This window comes from Cetorhinus maximus, chromosome 20 (genome assembly GCF_964194155.1).
Source record: "Cetorhinus maximus chromosome 20, sCetMax3.hap1.1, whole genome shotgun sequence".
NCBI classification, from domain to species: domain Eukaryota; kingdom Metazoa; phylum Chordata; class Chondrichthyes; order Lamniformes; family Cetorhinidae; genus Cetorhinus; species Cetorhinus maximus.
In genome coordinates this window covers 21280758-21299863 of record NC_135898.1, presented here as the reverse complement: position 1 = coordinate 21299863, position 19106 = coordinate 21280758, and the positions used below count along the sequence as shown (strand labels likewise).

General features: G+C 43.8%; 1 protein-coding gene across 1 annotated transcript in view; it reads left to right on the top strand.

Moving 5' to 3' along the window:
• bmp1a (bone morphogenetic protein 1a) overlaps positions 1-19106 on the top strand; it is a 137538-nt gene that overhangs the window by 46136 nt on the left and 72296 nt on the right. The window contains exons 3-5 of the mRNA XM_078565710.1: positions 13220-13303; positions 14227-14388; positions 15462-15579. Of these exons, the coding sequence (XP_078421836.1) occupies positions 13220-13303; positions 14227-14388; positions 15462-15579 (364 nt within the window). The remainder of the gene's footprint in view (positions 1-13219; positions 13304-14226; positions 14389-15461; positions 15580-19106) is intronic.

Here is a 19106-nt window from a genome sequence, read left to right as displayed (position 1 = left end):
GGCAATGACCATCTCCAACAAGAGAGAATCCAGCCATCTTCCCTTATCATTCAATGGCTTTACCATCTCCAACAAGAGGGAATCTAACCAGCTCGTCTTGACTTTCAACAGCATTACCACTTCTGAATTCCCCACTATCAACATCCTGGGGGTCACCATTGACCAGACACTTAACTGGACCTGCCGCATAAATACTGCAGCTACAAGAGTAGGTTAGATGTTGGGATTTCTGCAGTGGGTAACTCAATCTGATTCCCCAAAGCCTGTCCACCATCTACAAGGTACAAGTCAGGAGTGTGATGGAATGCTCTCCACTCGCCTGGATGAGTACAGCTCCAACAGCACTAAAGAAGCTCAACACAGGACAAAGCAGCCCGTTCAATCTGTATCCTGTCCACCATCTTAACATGCACTCCTTCTACCACTGGTACACAGCTGGTAGCGGTGTGTACCATCTACAAGATGCACTGCAGCAACTCGCCAAGGCTCCTTAGACAGCACCTTCCAAACCCACGACCGCTACCATCTAGAAGGACAAGGGCAGCAGATACATGGGAGCACCACCACCTGAGAGTTCCCCCTCCGAGCCGCACACCATCCTTACTTGGAGCTATACCGCTGTTCGTTCACTGTCACTGGGTCAGAATCTTGGAACTCCCTTCCTAACAGCACTGTGGTGTACCTACACCATAAAGACTGCAGCAGTGTAAGAAGGCGACTCACCACCATCTTCTTGCGGACAATCGGAGATGGACAAATTCTGGAATTTCGAGTGATGCCCACATTCCATTAATTAATTTTTTTTTAAAAGACAGTTTTGCTCTTGAACCATAGAATGGTAGAAATTCTGGAATAGGCCATTTGGCTCACTCTGCTGCCGCAACCTTCACTGGCGTGGAAACACTTATTATAGATTAATGCCGTACAGCAAAGAAGCAGCCATTCTGTTAGCAGCTGTTGGCATTAGCCACACCAGAGAGTACTATAGCTTAATGGTTTTAAAAAATTTATTCATAGAATGTGGGCTTCACTGGCTGGGCCAGCATTTATTGCCCATCCCTAGTTGCCCTTGAGAAGGTGGTGGTGAGCTGCCTTCTTGAACCGTTGCAGTCCATGTGGTGTAGGTACACCCACAGTGCTGTTACGAAGGGAGTTCCAGGATTTTAACCCAGCGACAGTGAAGGAACAGCAATATATTTCCAAGTCAGGATGGTGAGTGATTTGGAGTGGAACTTCCAGGCGGTGGTGTTCCTATCTATCTGCTGCCCTTGTCCTTCTAGATGATAGTGGTCATGGTTATGGTGCTAAACTAGTAACCCATTGGTTTGGAGTTCAAATCCCACCAAGGCTGGTTGTGAAACTGACTCAGTAAATCTGGTCATACGCCTGGGCTGTCTGATTCACTGATATTCTTCAAGGATTCTTCACATATGCAGTCTAGCTGACCTGTGACTCCACTATGTTGTTGAATCTGGGATTGGAAAACCATTGCACTTCTGAGTCGCTTCATTGGGGCAGTCCAGAGAGAGCTTTCCTCTGTATTTGACAACTTGCCTTTATTAGCATCTTTAATGTAGTAAAACATCCCAAGGAATGTCCTCAAATAGACATTGACATCAAACCACATAATGAGATATTAGGGCAGATGACCAAAAGCTTGGTCAAAGGAATACCTCAAATGATGAAAGAGAGGCAGAGGGTTTTAGGGAGGGAGTTCTGGAGCTTGGGGCCCAGACAGCTGAAGGCCGGGTCACCAATGCTACATCCGAGCATACGAAATAGGAGCAGAAGTAGGCCATTCAGCCCCTCGAGCCTACTGCCACACTCAATAAGATCATGGCTGACCTGTTTGTTTTTCGAATTCCATATTGCTATCTACCCTGATAACATTTGATTCCCTTGCTGAATCTATGTATCTCCGCCTTAAAAATATTCAATAACCCCACCCCATCTGCCACCTTCTGAGGTAGAGAGTTCTAAAGTAGCACAACGCTCAGAGAAAGAATTTCTCCTCATCTCTGTTCTATAAGGGCGACCCCTAATTTTAAAACAGTGCCCCCTAGTTCTGGACTCACCCACAAGAAGAAACATCCTTTCTATGTCCACCTTATCAAGACGTTTCAGGATCTTATACACTTCAATCCATCCCCCACTCTTCTAAACTCCATTGGAAACAAGCCAGTCTGTCCAACCTATCCTCATAAGACAACCGGCTCATTCTAGGTATCAATCTAGTAAACCTCCTCTGAACCGCTTCCAACGTATTTACATCCTTCTGATGGAGCAATTAAAACCTGGCTTGCACACGAGGGCAGAACTGTAAGAACGCAGAGATCTTGGCAGGTTGTGGGACTGGAGGGGATTGCAGAGATAGAGACGGGCAAGGCCATGGAATGATTTGAAAGCAAGGATGAGAATTTGAGGCTTGACCAGGAGCCAATGTAGGTCAACACAGGCACAAGGTTCATGGCTGAATGGGTCTTGGTGTGAGTTAGACTGCAAGGAGGAAAATTACGGATGAGATTAAATTTACGGAGGGTGGAGGATTGGAGGCCAGCCAGGGGAGCATTGAAATAGTCAGTTCTAGAGGTTACAAAGGCGTGAATGAGAGTTTAACCAGAGTTAAAATGATTAAATTATGAGGGCAGGTTGCCTAGCCTCGGCTTGTGTTCCCTCAGGTAAAGCAGATTAAAAGGGGATTTAATTGCGGTGTTTTAGATGATTAGAGCAGTTGATAGGGTAGATAGAGGGAAACTATTACTTCTGGTTGGATGAGTCTAGAACAAGGAGGCATAATCTTAAAATTAGAGCCAGGCCATTCAGGGGCGATGTCAGGCAGCACTTCTTGAAACACAGAGTATAAATCTGGAACTCCAAAAACAGTTGAGACTGATGGGGGCTCAACTGAAAATTTCAAAGCTGAGATTGATTTGATTTTTATTAGATAGTTGCCATAAGAGATGTGGAAGTAGGGCAGGCAGATGAAATTAAGGTACAGATCAGCCATGATCTAAATGGATAGTAGAGCGGGCTGAATAGCCTCCTCCTGTCCTTGTGCTTCCTCCAGTGTCTGGCTTCACAGCAACAGAGGTGACAGTGTAAAATGAACTGTCAGAGGCGCAGAGGTGTTGCGTTTTACTGCTGCCTCTTCACATCTCAATTCAAAGCAGTTAATAGAGTTCAGCTGTACGTGCTTCACCTCAAACTGTCTGGCCTCACCGTGGAAACGGAAAATGCCACAAGAGGCACAGCAGCTCCATCAAGGTCCGAAGCAAGAAGGGCGAGTTAACAATGTTCCGAAACATTAGCCTGCCTGTCTTCCAGTCAAACCCCCGCCCCCAGACCTTTTGAACAGCTACAGCACTTCTGTTTCCATCGCAAATGTGTTGTGTTCATAGCTGCAGTTCCATTTTATTCCCCTTACTTCTAATCTGTGCTGTTTTTAAATTGTGGGTGAAACGTGGCAGTGGCTCACTGTTACAAACATGCTGAGCATTTGAAACTGGAGAACGGGGGAGTTCTTGTTTGGGTCTGGACAGTTGTGAGTGTGTGGGATGTAAGCCTACATTGCTTGCATTAACTTTTGTGAAACATGTTTAGTCATGGCTGAGGTTGAATTGCATGTGTATCCATGTCTACTTCTTAATCTTGTGCTCCTTAGCAGTTTATCTAGCTGTTGGCTCTCCCTCAGTTACTCGGGAGCAGGCTTGGTTTTGTATATCCTGTGAGCATTGGGAACTTGCCAAGGCTTAGACAACCCCCACCTAAAGCAGTTGAGGAACCTGGAATTCCAATTGAGTAAAGGGACTCCCACAGTTTGTATTGTGCTAGATTCCTGGAGCCAGCGGATGTTAAATGAGAGATTAAGTGGATTCCACAGCTACATTAATACTTTGGCAAACTGTTTCTTATCAGAAATGTTTTGAGAAGTGTCAAAACTTTTTTGTAACTGTCCATTAATTGCTGTTCAGCCAATCCTGTTTGAAGATGTCCACTGTGGCTCAGGAAGTGGTACTCTTGCCCCTGAGTCACAGGGTTGTGAGTTCAAGCCCACTCCAGGACTTTTTTTTATTCATTCACGGGATGTGGGTTTCGTGGCTAGGCCAGCATTTATTGCCCATCCCTAGTTGCCCTTGAGAAGGTGGTGGTGAGCTGCTTTCTTGAACCGCTGCAGTCCATGTGGTGTAGGTACACCCACAGTGCTGTTAGGGAGGGAGTTCCAGGATTTTGACCCAGCGACAGTGAAGGAACAGCGATATATTTCCAAGTCAGGATGGTGAGTTACTTTGAGGTGGTGGTGTTCTCATCTATTTGCTGCCCTTGTCCTTCTAAATGGTAGTGGTCGTGAGTTTGGAAGGTGCTGCCTAAGGAGCCTTGGTGAGTTTCTGCAGTGCATCTTGTAGATGGTACACACCGCTGCCACTGTGTGAAGGTGGTGGAGGGAGTGAATGTTTGTGGATGTGGTGCCAATAAAGCGGGCTGCTTTGTCCTGGACTGTGTCAGGCTTCTTGAGTGTTGAGCACAAAAGTCTTGGCTGACGTTTCCAGTGTACTACTGAGGGAGTGCTGTACTGTTGTGATGTAATGTTAAACCGAGGCCCCATTTTCCCGCTTGGGTGGTCACATAAAGATCACACAGCACTATTTAATAGAAGAGTTCTCACCAATGCCCTGGCCAACATTTATCCTGGATTATCAGATTATATGATCATTATTGCATTGCTGTTTGTAGGAGCTTGCTGTGTGGAAGTTGGTTGTTGCATTTCCTACATTGCAACAGTGACTATACTTCAAAAATACTTCATTGGCTGCCTGTGATTGTGAAAGGCATTATAGAAATGCAAGATTTAAAAAAAATACTTGTTCCCATTTTTCCATTTTATTAAGTGACAATAGTGCTGGCTTAAATATTGACTGACACTTCTCAAAGCATTTTATCAGAACTGGCAAATTTCCCATTGCCTTGTCGGCAAATAGTTCATACTTCCATTGTGTTTGTTGTAGTAGGTTGATGAGTGGTTACAACACCATGCTTAGGGTAAATAAGAATAACTGTTGTTACCAATAATGTTACCCATTTATTTCAAAATGCTGGAGTGTGACAGCATTACAAATTCAAGGATTCTACACATCAACTATTAAACTGTGAAAAGTATCAAAATCTACACTTCCTACCACCTATCTCACATAATTTCTAATTGGAATTGCCTCTGCAAACATGTCTCACTCTAATCACATTGTCTCAACAGTGCTGATTACATAGAATTAGAAAACAGTACAGCACAAAAGGAGGTAATTCGGCCCATCGAGTCTGCGCCAGCTCCTTGGAAGAATAATCCCATTAGTCTCTCAAATCGTTCCCCATGTCCCTGCATTTTTTTCTCCTTCAAGTTTTTATCCAGTTCATTTTTGAAGCTACTACTGAATCTGTACCCACACCCCTATCAGGCAGTGCATTCCAAATCCAAAAAAACATCTGCATAATAAGTTTTTCTTGTGTCACCTCTGGTTCTTTTGCCAATCGCCTTAAATATGTACCCTCAAGTTATCACAATTGGCAACCGTTCTTCTATATTTACTCTGTCTAAACCCTTCACGAGCTTGAACACCTTTATCAAATCTCCTCTTAGCCTTCTTTAAGGAGAACGACCTAAGCTTCTCTACGTAACTGTAATCTCTCACACCAGGAACCAATCTCTTCCTGAAAAAAAAGACATGCTATCAAAGCTTTTCATCTTGCGCTCATCAGGATCATTCACAATAGTTTTCCAACAGTAAAGGGGGAGCAACAATTTATACTGCATGACAAGAGAGTGCTGATTGGTTGGCAAATGGACTCTGATTTGTGGAGGCATTCAATTGGAGAATGCAGCATGGAATAGTTAACTGCCCAGTTTTGTTCAAATTCAAAGTGGGCAGGTTGACTCTGGTCAAAGCATTGCCCTGGGGAATGGACCAGCGAATGACTGTTCCCTGAGTTTTTGTTTAGTTAAGAAAAGGTGCAATGTATGGACCTGATCCTTTTGTCTGCAAAGGACAGGGCCCTGTGCGCGAATATATGTGGCAATCCTGATTGTGCTAAGAATTACATTGAAGAATAGTTCTTGCATGCGTAAGTGTGCCACATTGTGAGCTTGGCTGACAATCTTAAATTGGTCATCAGTGTAAGCATAACCTGGGTTTTGGACTCTGTGCCTCTATTTATAAAGCCCAGGATCCCGTATGCTTTATCAACTAACTAACTGACAGCATGACAAGTTCAATACTCTTGGTCTCCATTCCTTGGGGATAAAACTCAACTTCAGCAGGGACATGGCGGGGGCTGGGGGTGGTGGTTGGGGGTCGGATCACAAAACAGACAGTAACAGATCAGCTGCCTAATAAGTAGAAAATAAATTATTTATCAGTAGACATGCAAATTAAGCAATTCAAGGACATAGAAGCTTCAAGGACCATTAGGGATGAACACCAAATGCTGGCCTTGCCAGCCAAGCTCGCATTCCATGAAAGAATTTTTAAAAATTTGGAAAATCGGACCTGTTGAGATGATTTTACAGTAAGGTTGATGGATATGCTGAAGTGAATTATAGAGCATTAGCCTTACATGAAGTCTTGAACCATCATCATGGCTTAACGACTGATGCCCTGACCCTACACTGAGATTGCAGCCTTCAAACCACTCCTGTGACACCTATTATTATGTATAATTTGGACCGCGGAGTTTCTTTTTTTAATCCCCTTAGAAGATTCCGATGGCATCCAGCGCCATGGTCTAAACTCAAGCTGTTTCTGAATGTTATCAAAGCCCCAGTTGAAGGAGGTTAGTTATATCTTTGGATTGAAGTGAAGGAATGAATTCTTGGCCTCTCTAAATCTTCCAGCAGCAGACTGAAGCCTACTTTTTAACCAGCAACACCCACCCCCCCCCACTCCATCAATATCTCATCACCAACTCCATCACCCTCGTCAGACATTCACACTTGTCACAGCACAGCGAGTTGTTAGTTTGGTGGCCTGACCTCCGCTTCAAATCCGATGGTTGTAATTAATACTGCTTATTTTTGATTGGTTAGCTTTGCCCACACCCGTTCCTAACTCGGCCCTGAATCCATGCTTTTTTATCACCCTTAGGTTTGCCTATTCCACTGCCATCATTTCAGACTTCCACAAAGGTTGTGGGTTCAAGTCCCACTGCAGAGACATGAGCATAGAAATCAAGTCTGACACTCCCAGTGCAGTACTGATAGTGCTGCACTGTTAAAGGGGTCCCCTTTCACACGAGGCATTAAACCGAGGCCCCGTCTGCCCTCTCAGGTGGACATAAAAGATCTCCTGGGACTATTTTGACAAGAGCAAGGGAGTTATCCCCCGTGTCCTGGCCAAAAAAAAAATCATCCCTCAACCAAAAATAGATGATCCGGTCATTGTCTTGTTGCGATGTGTGGGAGCTTGCTGTGCACAAATTGGTTACTATATTCCCTACGTTATAACAGTGAGTACAGTTCAAAAAGTGCTTCATTGGCTGTAAAACACTTTGGGATGACCTGAGATTGTGAAAGGCGCTCTAGAAATGCAAGTCTTTTTTCAACTAAGCTTCCTGTATGTCATGCTAACCTATCCGTGCCTACTTTCTCACATATTTCTATTTGCATATCACTTTGGGATTTGCTTTTAACATGGAAGGTTATAGAAATGCAAGTTGTTTTGATTCACAGTGCTCTGTTTGTTTAAAGCTCAGTGTTTTACTTGTGTTGCCAAAAGAGCCTCGTAACAAAGGAAAGCAGTTATTACCAATTTTGAGTTATCACCGAGGTTATTGTATTGTGTGAGGGGAGCTGCAGCGTTGCCTAGGTATTTTTAAATTTACAGGAAATGTTCCTGCCTTGTAAATATTGGGTGTGTTTAAATAACTCCTTGATGGTTTGTTTTGGAAGCTGCGCAGTTGGACTCTGGCTCCCAGCTTTCTCTATTTAGTTCAGTGTGTACTGATGTTTGATGAGGAGCTGTTTAACACATCAACCATATATCAGGGGAAGATGTTCTAATATCTCTCTCATCGTTTTAAACAGGACAGCATGAAATTTGTGTGACCAGTGATCGCTCTCAATCCCTGAGCCAAAACACCTGCCTTTGGTGAAACCTTCTTACATGCGTGCTCTGTGCCTGTCTGTCTGTCTCTCTCTCACTCATTCGCATTGTCTCTCTCTCTCACACACTCTCTGTTTCTCTCTCATCCTCACACTCTCTGCCTCTCATACTCTCTCTGTCTCACTCTCACTCCCACACCACTTTATCTCTCTGCCTGCCTGCCTGTCTCTCTCTCTCTCTCTCACACTCTAACTCTATCTGATATAATTATGATCATTGCTTCAATTTCCCAACTTCCCACTCCTGTTTCCTGGATGGCATTACAACAGCTACTACTTCATAAAGCACTTTGGGATGTCCTGAGGTTGTGAAAAGTGCTATATAAATGCAAGACTTTCTTTTTAAACCTTGTTCTTCCCGCTACATTCTCACGGTGTTGAAGGAAAGGTTATTGCACCATCTTGCACTGCAACTTGTTCTACACCAGGGTCTCAGACTGTGGGACACTTATCTACATTTTATATTCTTCAAACTAGGATCTGTAAGCAGTCTGTCAGGGGTATGGTGGTTTAGTGGTTATGTCACTGGATTAGTAAGCCAGAGGGCTGGACTAATGATTCAGAGACATGAGTTCAAATCCCGCCATGGCAACTTGGAAAATTAAATTCAATTAATTAATAAATCTGGAATAAAAAACTAATCTTATTAATAATAATTATGAAACTATGTGGTTGTCATCCCAATCTGATGCACTAACATGCTTCAGGGAGGAAACCTGCTGTCCTTACCTGGTCTGGCCTACTCCAGACCCACTGCAATGTGGTTGACTCTGACCTACCCTCTGAAATGGCCTAGCAATTCACTCAGTTGTATTGAAGTAGATGGCTTATCACCACCTGAAGGGTATTAGGGATGGGCAATAAATGCTGGCCTTGCCAATGATGCCCACATCCCATTGATAAATAATAAATGTTTTGAAACCATTCTCTGTGACTGTGGTTCCGAATGATGGCTTTTGGAGAAGATGAGAAATCTGTATCGCCAGGCAAGTACTGCCACATCCCAGAGCCAAGAGTATTCCATTTGTGAAACTATGGGATTTATTTCGTCCCTCAGGTTCCATTTCATGGAAATTTGTGCATCAGGAACTTGCCAAGTGAGCTGGAAGCTTTCATGTCTGTCTGTCTTTTTCAAGATATGCCACAGAGAGCAGCCCTGTCAACCAGGAACTCTGAAAAATTTACCTTGTAGTTTTGATTAATTGAGAGACTTTAATTATGTGGAAAGACTGGAGAAGCTGGTGTTGTTCTCGTTGGAGTAGAGAGGATTATGGGGAGATTAAATAGAGGTGTTGTGAAATATAAAGGTTTTAATAGCGTAAATAAAAATTCTGTTCCACTGGCAGGAGGGTCGGTAACCAGGGGACACAGGTTTATGATAACTGGCAAAAGAACTTGGGGCGAGATGAGAATTGTTTTCAAGTGTGAGTTGTTGTGATCTGGAATGTGCTTTGCCTGAAAGGGTGGAGGAAGCAGATTCAATAATAACTTTTAAAGTGAATTTGGATAAACACGTGAAAAGGAAAGATTTTCAGAGCTATTGGGGAAAAAGCAAGAGAATGGGACACACTGTTTAGCTTTCTCAAAGAGTCAGCACTGCTCTCTTCAATAAATGACAGTTGATGCTATGTCAGTTGCTAACTTGAGGTTGGTATCCCAATTGAAATTTGAGATTGGTAGTATTTTTGTTAGCCTAAAGTATTAAGGGATCACAGATCATCCATGATCTCTTTGAATGGTATTCAGGTTCAAGAGGACGGAATGGCCTCCTCCTGTTCCTATGTTCCAATGATGGGCTGAATGGCCTCCTCCTGTTCCTATGTTCCAATGATGGGCTGAATGGCCTCCTCTTGCTCCTATGTTCCAATGATAGGCTAAATGGCCTCCTCCACTGTTTCCATCATTGTATCTGCTTAACAGTAAAGAAAAAAGTGAATATTGCTACACCGCCATGTTGGCAATTGAGCTTCTCCAACTTCCCTCTTCTTGTATTGCTATGAAAATTGAAAGCTATAGTGGTTTTATAAAAATGAAATCCATTTTATCGTGGATGTGCAGTGGAAATTACAAAAATTACTGCTATTCGCTTGGTAGTACAAACCTTGAATATTGCTGAGCAGAGAGGCATATTGGTGAAGCTTTTCAGCTTGCACTCATCAGGACAAATGCAAGAATGCCAAATTTCAAGTGTCACAACAATTTACACTGCAGGAGAAAAGGGATTTAAGTGGTTGGCAAGTTGACTAATTAGTTGAGGCATTGCCATGGGGATAGCGACAGGGAACTATAATCTCCCCAAGCTCCAAGGTAATTCAAAAAATGTGCAAGGCTTGAGCATATTTCTTTTGTTTGCAGAGAATGGGTCCCTGCTTATGAATGTATGTTGCTTCTAGCAAACGTAAATGAATCACAGATTACCTTGAATTGGTTGTTAGTGTAGCTATTAGCACACTCAGGATTGTTCAGCAAGTGCTCCCCAATCACAGTTCTCATCTAACTATAGACATTTTGTTTTGGGCTTTGCAAGCATGGGTTGCTTGAGTACGGTCTGCACTATGCCTTTCACAAACAACCAGAGGAATGTGCTGTTTGATTTGATCAACCAATTGCTGGGACGTACAGATCAAACAGCCTTTGGTTGTTCATAATAGGCAGGGTACAGCCTGCACTTGCAAAACTCAAAACTAAAAGTATTTTGTTAGGTGTGATTTCACTTTTGGGCAGCACTTGCTGAACCATCTTGAGTGCGCTAATAGCTACACCAACAACCAATTTAAGATAATCAGTCGAGTTGGTAATGTTGCTAATGTGGCTTGCTAGAAGCAACATATATTCATACAAGGGACCCGTTCTCTGAAAACAAAAAAAAAATACTGCGGAGAACAACACTATCCAGGAAATTAGTCTTTAATTCCTGGAAACTTCAGGACGATTCTGGTGGGTTGGAAACCCTCACTGTTTCCAGTGTATGTACCAATTCGCCCGCGTCATGAAAGGCCTCAGGTACTTCGTGGATAAGGCCATATTTCTGATCCTGGATCTACAGAGGCCATTTCTTTAATGCATTCTTGGCATATGAGCATTGCTGGCAAGGCCAGCATTTATTGCCCACCCCTTATTGCCCTCAAAAAGGTGGTGGTGAGCCACCCCTTCTTGAACTGCTGCAGTCCATGTTCTGTATCTCCACCCATAGTGCTTTTTCTCTGTAGCGCTTTGATATAACCAAATGGCTTGCAAGGCCATTTCAGAGGGCAGTTAAGAGTCAACCACATTGCTGTTTGCCCGGAGTAAGGCAGATTTCACCCCCTGAAGGGCATTAGTGAATCATGATATGCCGGTAATGAGACTGACATTTTATTCCAGACTTAGTAATTAATTTAATTTAAATTCCCCTAGCTACCATGGTGGGATTTGAACTCATGTCTCCACAGCATTAGTCCAGACTTCTGGATTATTAATCCAGTAACATTACCACTATGCTACTGTCCCTCTAACTAACTGTGTTGAGTTTAAGCAGAAAGTATTGGAAGACCCTGAATTGTAACGCTTCTTAGCTCCCACGGTCTTTCCTTCATCTTATATATTTTTAAAACCCAGACTTGTTGCCTGCCCTACTCTTTGCAAACTTGGTGGAGTCTTGCACCTCAGATTCTTCTCCTAGATTTGATGATCCCTGCGATGGAATGACTTTAGGAAGTAAAGCGTGCTCATGCCTTGAGTGGGAAATGAAGCCCCTTGTTTTACTGTGACTTAATCCATTTGGAGCTTGGCACAGATACAGCTTGTGTTGGAGGACTGTAGCTGCAGATGGCTGTCTCAGGGATTAGAGAGGTGACTGGGTCCATTTCAATATCTTGGCACATCCAGGCCACTGCGATAACCCAAGGGTCAGTTACGTATTTTACAGATGTAACGTGCTGCCAATAGTTGTGGTGATATACTTCAGCAAAGTTTTTTTTATAAAAATATTAAAGTGTCGAACCAATTTTGCACCATCTAAAATTTGTGCTTTGTGATCTTGTCTGTGGTCTGCTGTATCCACTCCTGTAAAGCCTGTTTCATTTTTCCCTTCTTGTCTTGAAGGTGCTAACCATCATTGAGAACAGTTTGACATTTCCACTCTCACTGCGATCCCTCACACAACTGGCTGTTCAACACTTGGGGGGATAGGTGTTGAGTGTACACGGACTATCACCTTTGGATCCTTTCCATGCACACACATGCAGTGGGAACACACTCACATACAGATACTTAGCTACACCTAAGCACACTCAAACCTACACATATACAGTCACACATGTACGTAAGCACACTGTTGCACGCATGTACAAATATACAGCTGCACACATGCACTCATGTACACACTTGTGCACGCAAACACAATCTCTCACACACATACACGTTATTGCACATACTCTCATTTACATACACACACAGTCGCACATACACACATTGTCACATACTCATTTCTATACATACGTACACGTACACGCACTCACACAAGTGCACTCGCATACACATACGTACGCATAAACAGACTGTTCGCACACATCTCTCACAGTCACACATATACACACACCCCCACTCAAATACACACTTAGGTATACAAATGCACTCTTTCTCATGTACATATACACATATTATTGCACATAACACACACACGTACACGCACTGCTTGCACATGCACTCATACACATACTTACGCACCTATAAACACACATTGTCGTACACATATATATGAATGCGTGTCTGTTGCGCATACACACATGCACATACACATATACTATCATAAACACGACACACGTGCAAACACAAACACGCTCATGCACAAACACTCTCAATCACTACTTGCTAGGTTTGGGATTAGCTAACTCATTTGGATTGAACCTTTACCCATTGATGGAGCTGGGGTGCTTGGACCTATTGTACAATTGTGTGACAGTGACAGTAATTATTATGGAGCAAACTGAGACAATTCTGCATGAGCTTAGCATCTCACTTTAAATTCTCATGGCGATGTCTGTTCGACTAAAACAAAATATGAACAGCCTCTTTTTTTTCTCTCTCTCTCAGATCTGCTAAATGGTCTGCACTCGAATGGAACAAGCCCCCCGAAGGACAGTAGAACTGGCCAACCCAGCAGCAACACGCGGAGAGGTAAAACCCCAAGCAGTCTGTGCTATGTTAACTAAACTTCATTAGCTTAATTGGAGAATGTAAATGGGCAGGAATCCCATTCCTGCTGATCACTGTCCAGTGAGCTGTTTGGGAAGTAAACATTCCTGGGTATTGGGTTCACCTTGGCCCCTCAAATGAATACTCACTGACACCCACCGAATGCTCATGTGAGTAAAGTATCAGAGCATCTGGTTCCTTATTCCTAATGAGAATTGGTGTGGTCAGCAGAGCTCACTTGATCTCTGACAGTGCTCTAACACAGCTGATACATCAAAGGAAGCAATTTTAAAATCATATTCTTTCTTCGGTGAGACCACATTTGGAGTATCCTTGATGTTTTTTTTTATTCATTCACGGGATGTGGGCTTCGCTGGCTGGGCCAGCGTTTATTGCCCATCCCTAGTTGCCCTTGAAAAGGTGGTGGTGAGATGCCTTCTTGAACTGCTGCAGCCCATGTGGTGTAGGTACACCCACAGTGCTGTTAAGAAGACAGTTTCAGGATTTTGACCCAGCGACAGTGAAGGAACAGCAATATGTTTCTAAGTCAGGATGGTGTGTGGCTTGGAGAGGAGCTTCTAGGTGGTGGTGTTCCATCTATCTGCTGCCCTTGTCCTTCTAGGTGGTAGTGGTCATGGGTTTGGAAGGTGCTGTCTAAGGAGCCTTGGTGAATTCCTGCAGTGCATCTTGTAGATGGTACATACTGCTGCCACTGTGTGTCAGTGGTGGAGGGAGTGAATGTTTGTGGATATGGTGCCAATCAAGCGGACTGCTTTGTCCTGGACAGTGTTTAGCTTCTACAGTGTTGTGGGAGCTGTACTCGTCCAGGTAAGCGGGGAGTATTCTATCACATTTGGCATTTGTGCTCTTGCCATGTTCTCAGACTTCCTCCTGATTATGTGTAGGTGACAGACTCCGGAATGGCAGAGGAAAGTCCGCTCAGCGGAGAGGGAGAAAGGTCCGGAAGAATGAGACTCGCAGTCGAACGCGACGAGCCTCCACCTCCCGGCCCGAGCGAGTCTGGCCTGAGGGTGTGATTCCTTATGTGATTGGAGGAAATTTCACTGGTGAGTGCTACTGTTTCCTCAAATGGGAGCTACCCAACCTTTCTGGACCAATCAGCTCACTGAGCAAAAATATTCTTGAATATTGCGGAAAAGAGAGACATGTTAGCGAAGCTTTTCATCTTGCACTCATCAGGACAAATGCAAGAATGCCAAATTTCAAATAATCACAACAATTTATGCAACAGGAGAAAAGGGTCCCGTTTGGTTGGCAGGTTGATTCTGATTGGCCACAGTGTTGCCATGGAGAAAGTCAGTGCACCAATAGCTACACTGACAACAAATTTAATACAATCAGTCGCGCTCATTACTCAGCTCATTTATCCTTGCTAGAAGTGACATACGTTCATACACCCATTCTCTGCAAACAGAAGTAATATGTTCAAGCCATGTACCTTTTTTTGAATTAAAAAGCTTGGGGAACCTATTGTTCCTTACTTTCTCCATGGCAACGCCTTGGCCAGTCAGAGTCGACTTGCCAACCAATCAGTACCCTTTTCTCCTGTAGAATAAATTGTTGTGATTGTTTGAAATTTGGAATTCTTGCATTTGCTCTGGTGAGTGCAAGATAAAAAGCTTCATCAACATGTCACTGTTTTCAGTAAAGGTATTCTTATTGTAGTTGTAAATGATTCCTCTGTGTTCATTATCCATTTTATAAAAATGAGATATAGGGGCACTGGCTAATGCTCCCTTCAACAAATGCTTAGAAAATTGGATTTGGAAAAGCAAATTGGCACAATAACAATTGAATAACATGATGGGATGTCAAGTGAGCAGCCAAGGTGGGGGTACATAATCAGTGTGTCTCTTGTGTGTCTAGTTGCCTCCATAAGAAAGAAAAGCAAACAAACCCAGTCCAGCAGAAGATTGCTACTTCTGATGCTGATAATTCTCAGCAGAACTTTAAGGAGCGAGTCAGCAGAAGATGGGTAAAGAGCGGGGAAGTGTCTTCGCAGCCCCACATGGTAATTGGAATGGTCTCAGTGTAGGTGTACACCCTGAAGCTACCTGCACTTTGCGCTCTCTGCTCTGCCTGTCTGAATGATTTGAGTAGAATCTGTGTTGTTTTACAGGGAGCCAGAGAGCTATCTTCAGGCAGGCGATGAGGCATTGGGAAAAGCATACCTGTGTCACATTCTTGGAACGCACAGATGAAGAGAGCTATATTGTTTTCACGTACAGACCCTGTGGGTAAGTATCTGTGAGGAGCTGGCTCTCTGGCGCCAGCACAGTTAATACCTTTAACCCAGGGTTGCTGGGAAAGAGAAGGGGAATGGGACTAATTGGAGAGCTCTTTCAAAGAGCCAGCACAGGCATGATGAGCAGAATGGCCTTTATGGTTCTTTCTAAAGCGTTTATTTTTTTTTCATTCATGGGATGTGGGCATTGCTGGCTAGGCCAGCATTTATTGCCCTTGTTCAGAGGGCAGTTAAGAGTCAACCACTTTGCTGTGGGTCTGGAGTCAGATATAGGCCAGACCAGGTAAGGACAACAGATTTCCTTCCCTAAAGGAGATTAGTGAACCAGATGGGTTTTTACAGCAATCAACAATAGTTTCATGGTCATCATGATAACAGATCATTCCATCTGCAATGCGTACATTGCTGGGGCAATTAAATTCAACTGCATTGTTTGTGGGGAGGGGGCGGGAGGGCACGAAATACTAAAAAGCAAAATAGGATTTTTAAATCTTTACTTTTATTTCACTTAAAACACTTGAACAATGACAGCTGAAATTTTATAACTCATAAATTGTTCCTCGAGGGATTAACACTGTGTGAACAGTGGGAAATAGCTTGGCAATCAAAACAACATTTTAATGATATTTTTGCTCATAAAAGTGATGGATGTTCATGAAGTCAAAGAATGATTAATGTTGGGAATTAAACACTTTCATTTCAGAAACCCAGTGCCAACATCTCCCAGGGCAGGGTTAGACACAGAGTAAATCTCCCTCTACACTGTCCCCATCAAACACTCCCAGGGCAGGTGCAGCACGGGGTTAGATACAGAGTAAATCTCCCTCTACACTGTCCTCATCAAACACTCCCAGGGCAGGTACAGCACAGGGTTAGATACAGAGTAAATCTCCCTCTACACTGTCCTCATCAAACACTCCCAGGGCAGGTATAGCACGGGGTTAGATACAGAGTAAAGCTCCCTCTACACTGCCCCCATCAAACACCCCCAGGGCAGGTATAGCACGGGTTAAATACAGGTAGAAATTGCTCTACTCGCTGAGTTTCAGCCCCACTCTCGACAAGCATCCTCTACGTCATCAGTGTGACATTTTTCATTGTCGGCTTGGAATGAGATTGACAGTGGCTGATGACGTGGCAGTATGGGGCTCTGGGTCCATGCTCACCTGAACAGAGCTGAGATTGGTAAAATAGTATCACATACAACCTTTGAAAGCAGGATATGAAGCCTTATGACATACCATTGTTTTGATTTAACTATTTGAATCATATGGCACAGATGTAGGCCATTCAGTCCACCGTGGCTGTGCCAGCTCTTTGAAAGAGCGATTCTATTGGTCCCACTCCCTTGCTCTTTCCCCTTAGTCATGCAAATCTTTCATTTTCAAAGTACTTATCCAATCCCTTTTGCGAGTGAGTAACAGTTGAATCTGTGTTTCAGACAGTGATTATACTGAGGCTGTGCCTGCATGTGAACCAGTACAGCTGCTCGAGCCTCCAGTCCCCATCACAAGTCTCAAATTGACTCGAGTGTTGTTATGTTGCACAGATCCAGCCTCAATATCACTGATTGCCAGAGCTGCCGCCCTTACACAGCTGACAGCAAAGAATCACCGAATGGTAACAGCACAGGAGGAGGCCATTCAGTCCATTGCATCTGTGCCAGCTTTCTGCAGGAGCAATTCACCTAGGGCCACTCCGCTGCTTTTACACCATGGCCCTCAAATTTTATCCCCTTCAGATAATGATCTTTGAAAGCCACGATTGTCAAGGTTTGTTAATGCCCACAACCTATCAGATCAGCTGAAGGGACATTGCATTCTCTTCCAGTGTTGGCAGCTTTCAGCTGTTTTCCCTTCAGCTTCCAGACAGCTGCACAAATCCTGCGCTTTTGGGAGGCAATTCCGTGTTGCCTTTAATATAAAGGTGGACCTCCTTAGGGCAGCAGCACAAATTAAACACTTACCTAAAGGCGTCAAATGATGTCATGGACACTTGGGTCGAAGTGTTTCAATCGTAAACATGGACCAATTCCCCATAGAGGCCCGACACTGAAACAAATATCTTCGCCAGAGGGGATTTAACAGTTTCCTGAAGGAACAGATGTTGAGTGTTGTGTAGCCTTGCGCTGTCATGAGCTGGTGTCAACAGGACTTCTTGGGCTGTCGCTAAGCTACCCAAGATCAGGGGCTAATGCATTAATTGTGTTGGAAAAACACCAAGAGCTTCATATGGTGTGTGAGATCTGATTTATTCTCGTGACGTGAGCTGCATGATGCCTTCAAGCTGCTGAGAAATAATAACAGAGAGAGTGTGAACGAGAGGCACATCACTTGGGATTAGTCATGTGAATGCGGAGCACGAGAAGAGGCCATTCTGCCACTTGGGCCTGTTCCATTCAATGTCATTGGTTCATGGCTTGTTTGTATCTCAACTCTGTCTGTCTGGCTTGGCTCCTTATCCCATAATATTGATAGACAACCAATGTTTTTCAGTCTCAGTTTTGAAGCTTTCAAATGACCCCACTTTTTGTTTCTTTGGGTGGGGGGATGAGTTCCAGATTTGCCAGTTGTGTGAAGGAATACTTCCTCTGATCACCCTTAAACAGCTTAGATTTAATTTTAGATTTATGCTCCTTTGTTAAACTGAGGCCCCATCTGTCTGCTCGGTTGGATATAAAAGATCCTATGCCACAACTTCAAAAGAGAGCAAGGGAGTTCCTCTGGCTGATAATTATCCCTCAAACATCACAAAAAACAGATAATTTGGCTTTTATCACATGTCTGTGTATGGAGGCCTTGTAGTGCAGTGGATAGAGTCCCTGCCTCTGAGCCAGAAGCCTCAGGTTCAAGTCCTGCTCCAGGCCTTGATGGCCAAGGAAGGCGCATTGATAATGCAGCCAAACCATTGATCATCAATCTGCAAATCCTTCCAACACCTGCCAATGGCAGGTAGTAAGAACAGGAGAGTTCCTGGTCAGCCATGTAATGGAAAGATTGGAGCCTCCAGTTCCAGACTAAAACGTGTGTAAAAGTGCATCAGACGCCACCACATTGATGGGAGCTTGCTGTGCGCAAATTGGTTGTAGAAAGCACTATATAAGTACAAGTCTTTTTTCCCTTTTGCCCTGGCTCCTCCTCCCCCACCCCAAACCCACCACCAGTGGAAATATACCTGCCTTATCGACCCTAAAATATGAATTTGTTCCTTCTCCTCTTCATGCGTCTGACTGTTGGGGTAACGGAAACGTTTGTTGTTTGGCTTTTCTTCTTGTTTCCAAAAGGTATTTTTTAAATTGGGAAACCCAGGTGAAGGATTAAGGCGGAAACCCTGATGCCACCAAGGCTGGAAAGGCACGGTGTGGTAAATGAGAGTGTGGTAAAGAGACGGTGTGGTAAATGAGAGTGTGGGGAATGGAAGGCTGAAGGAGCAGAGCTTTGAAGGTGGCCCTGAATCCTGATGTTGTGTGGTGTATCACAGCGCACTTACTGATCCGCTGTGGATTTTGAAAAGAACGGA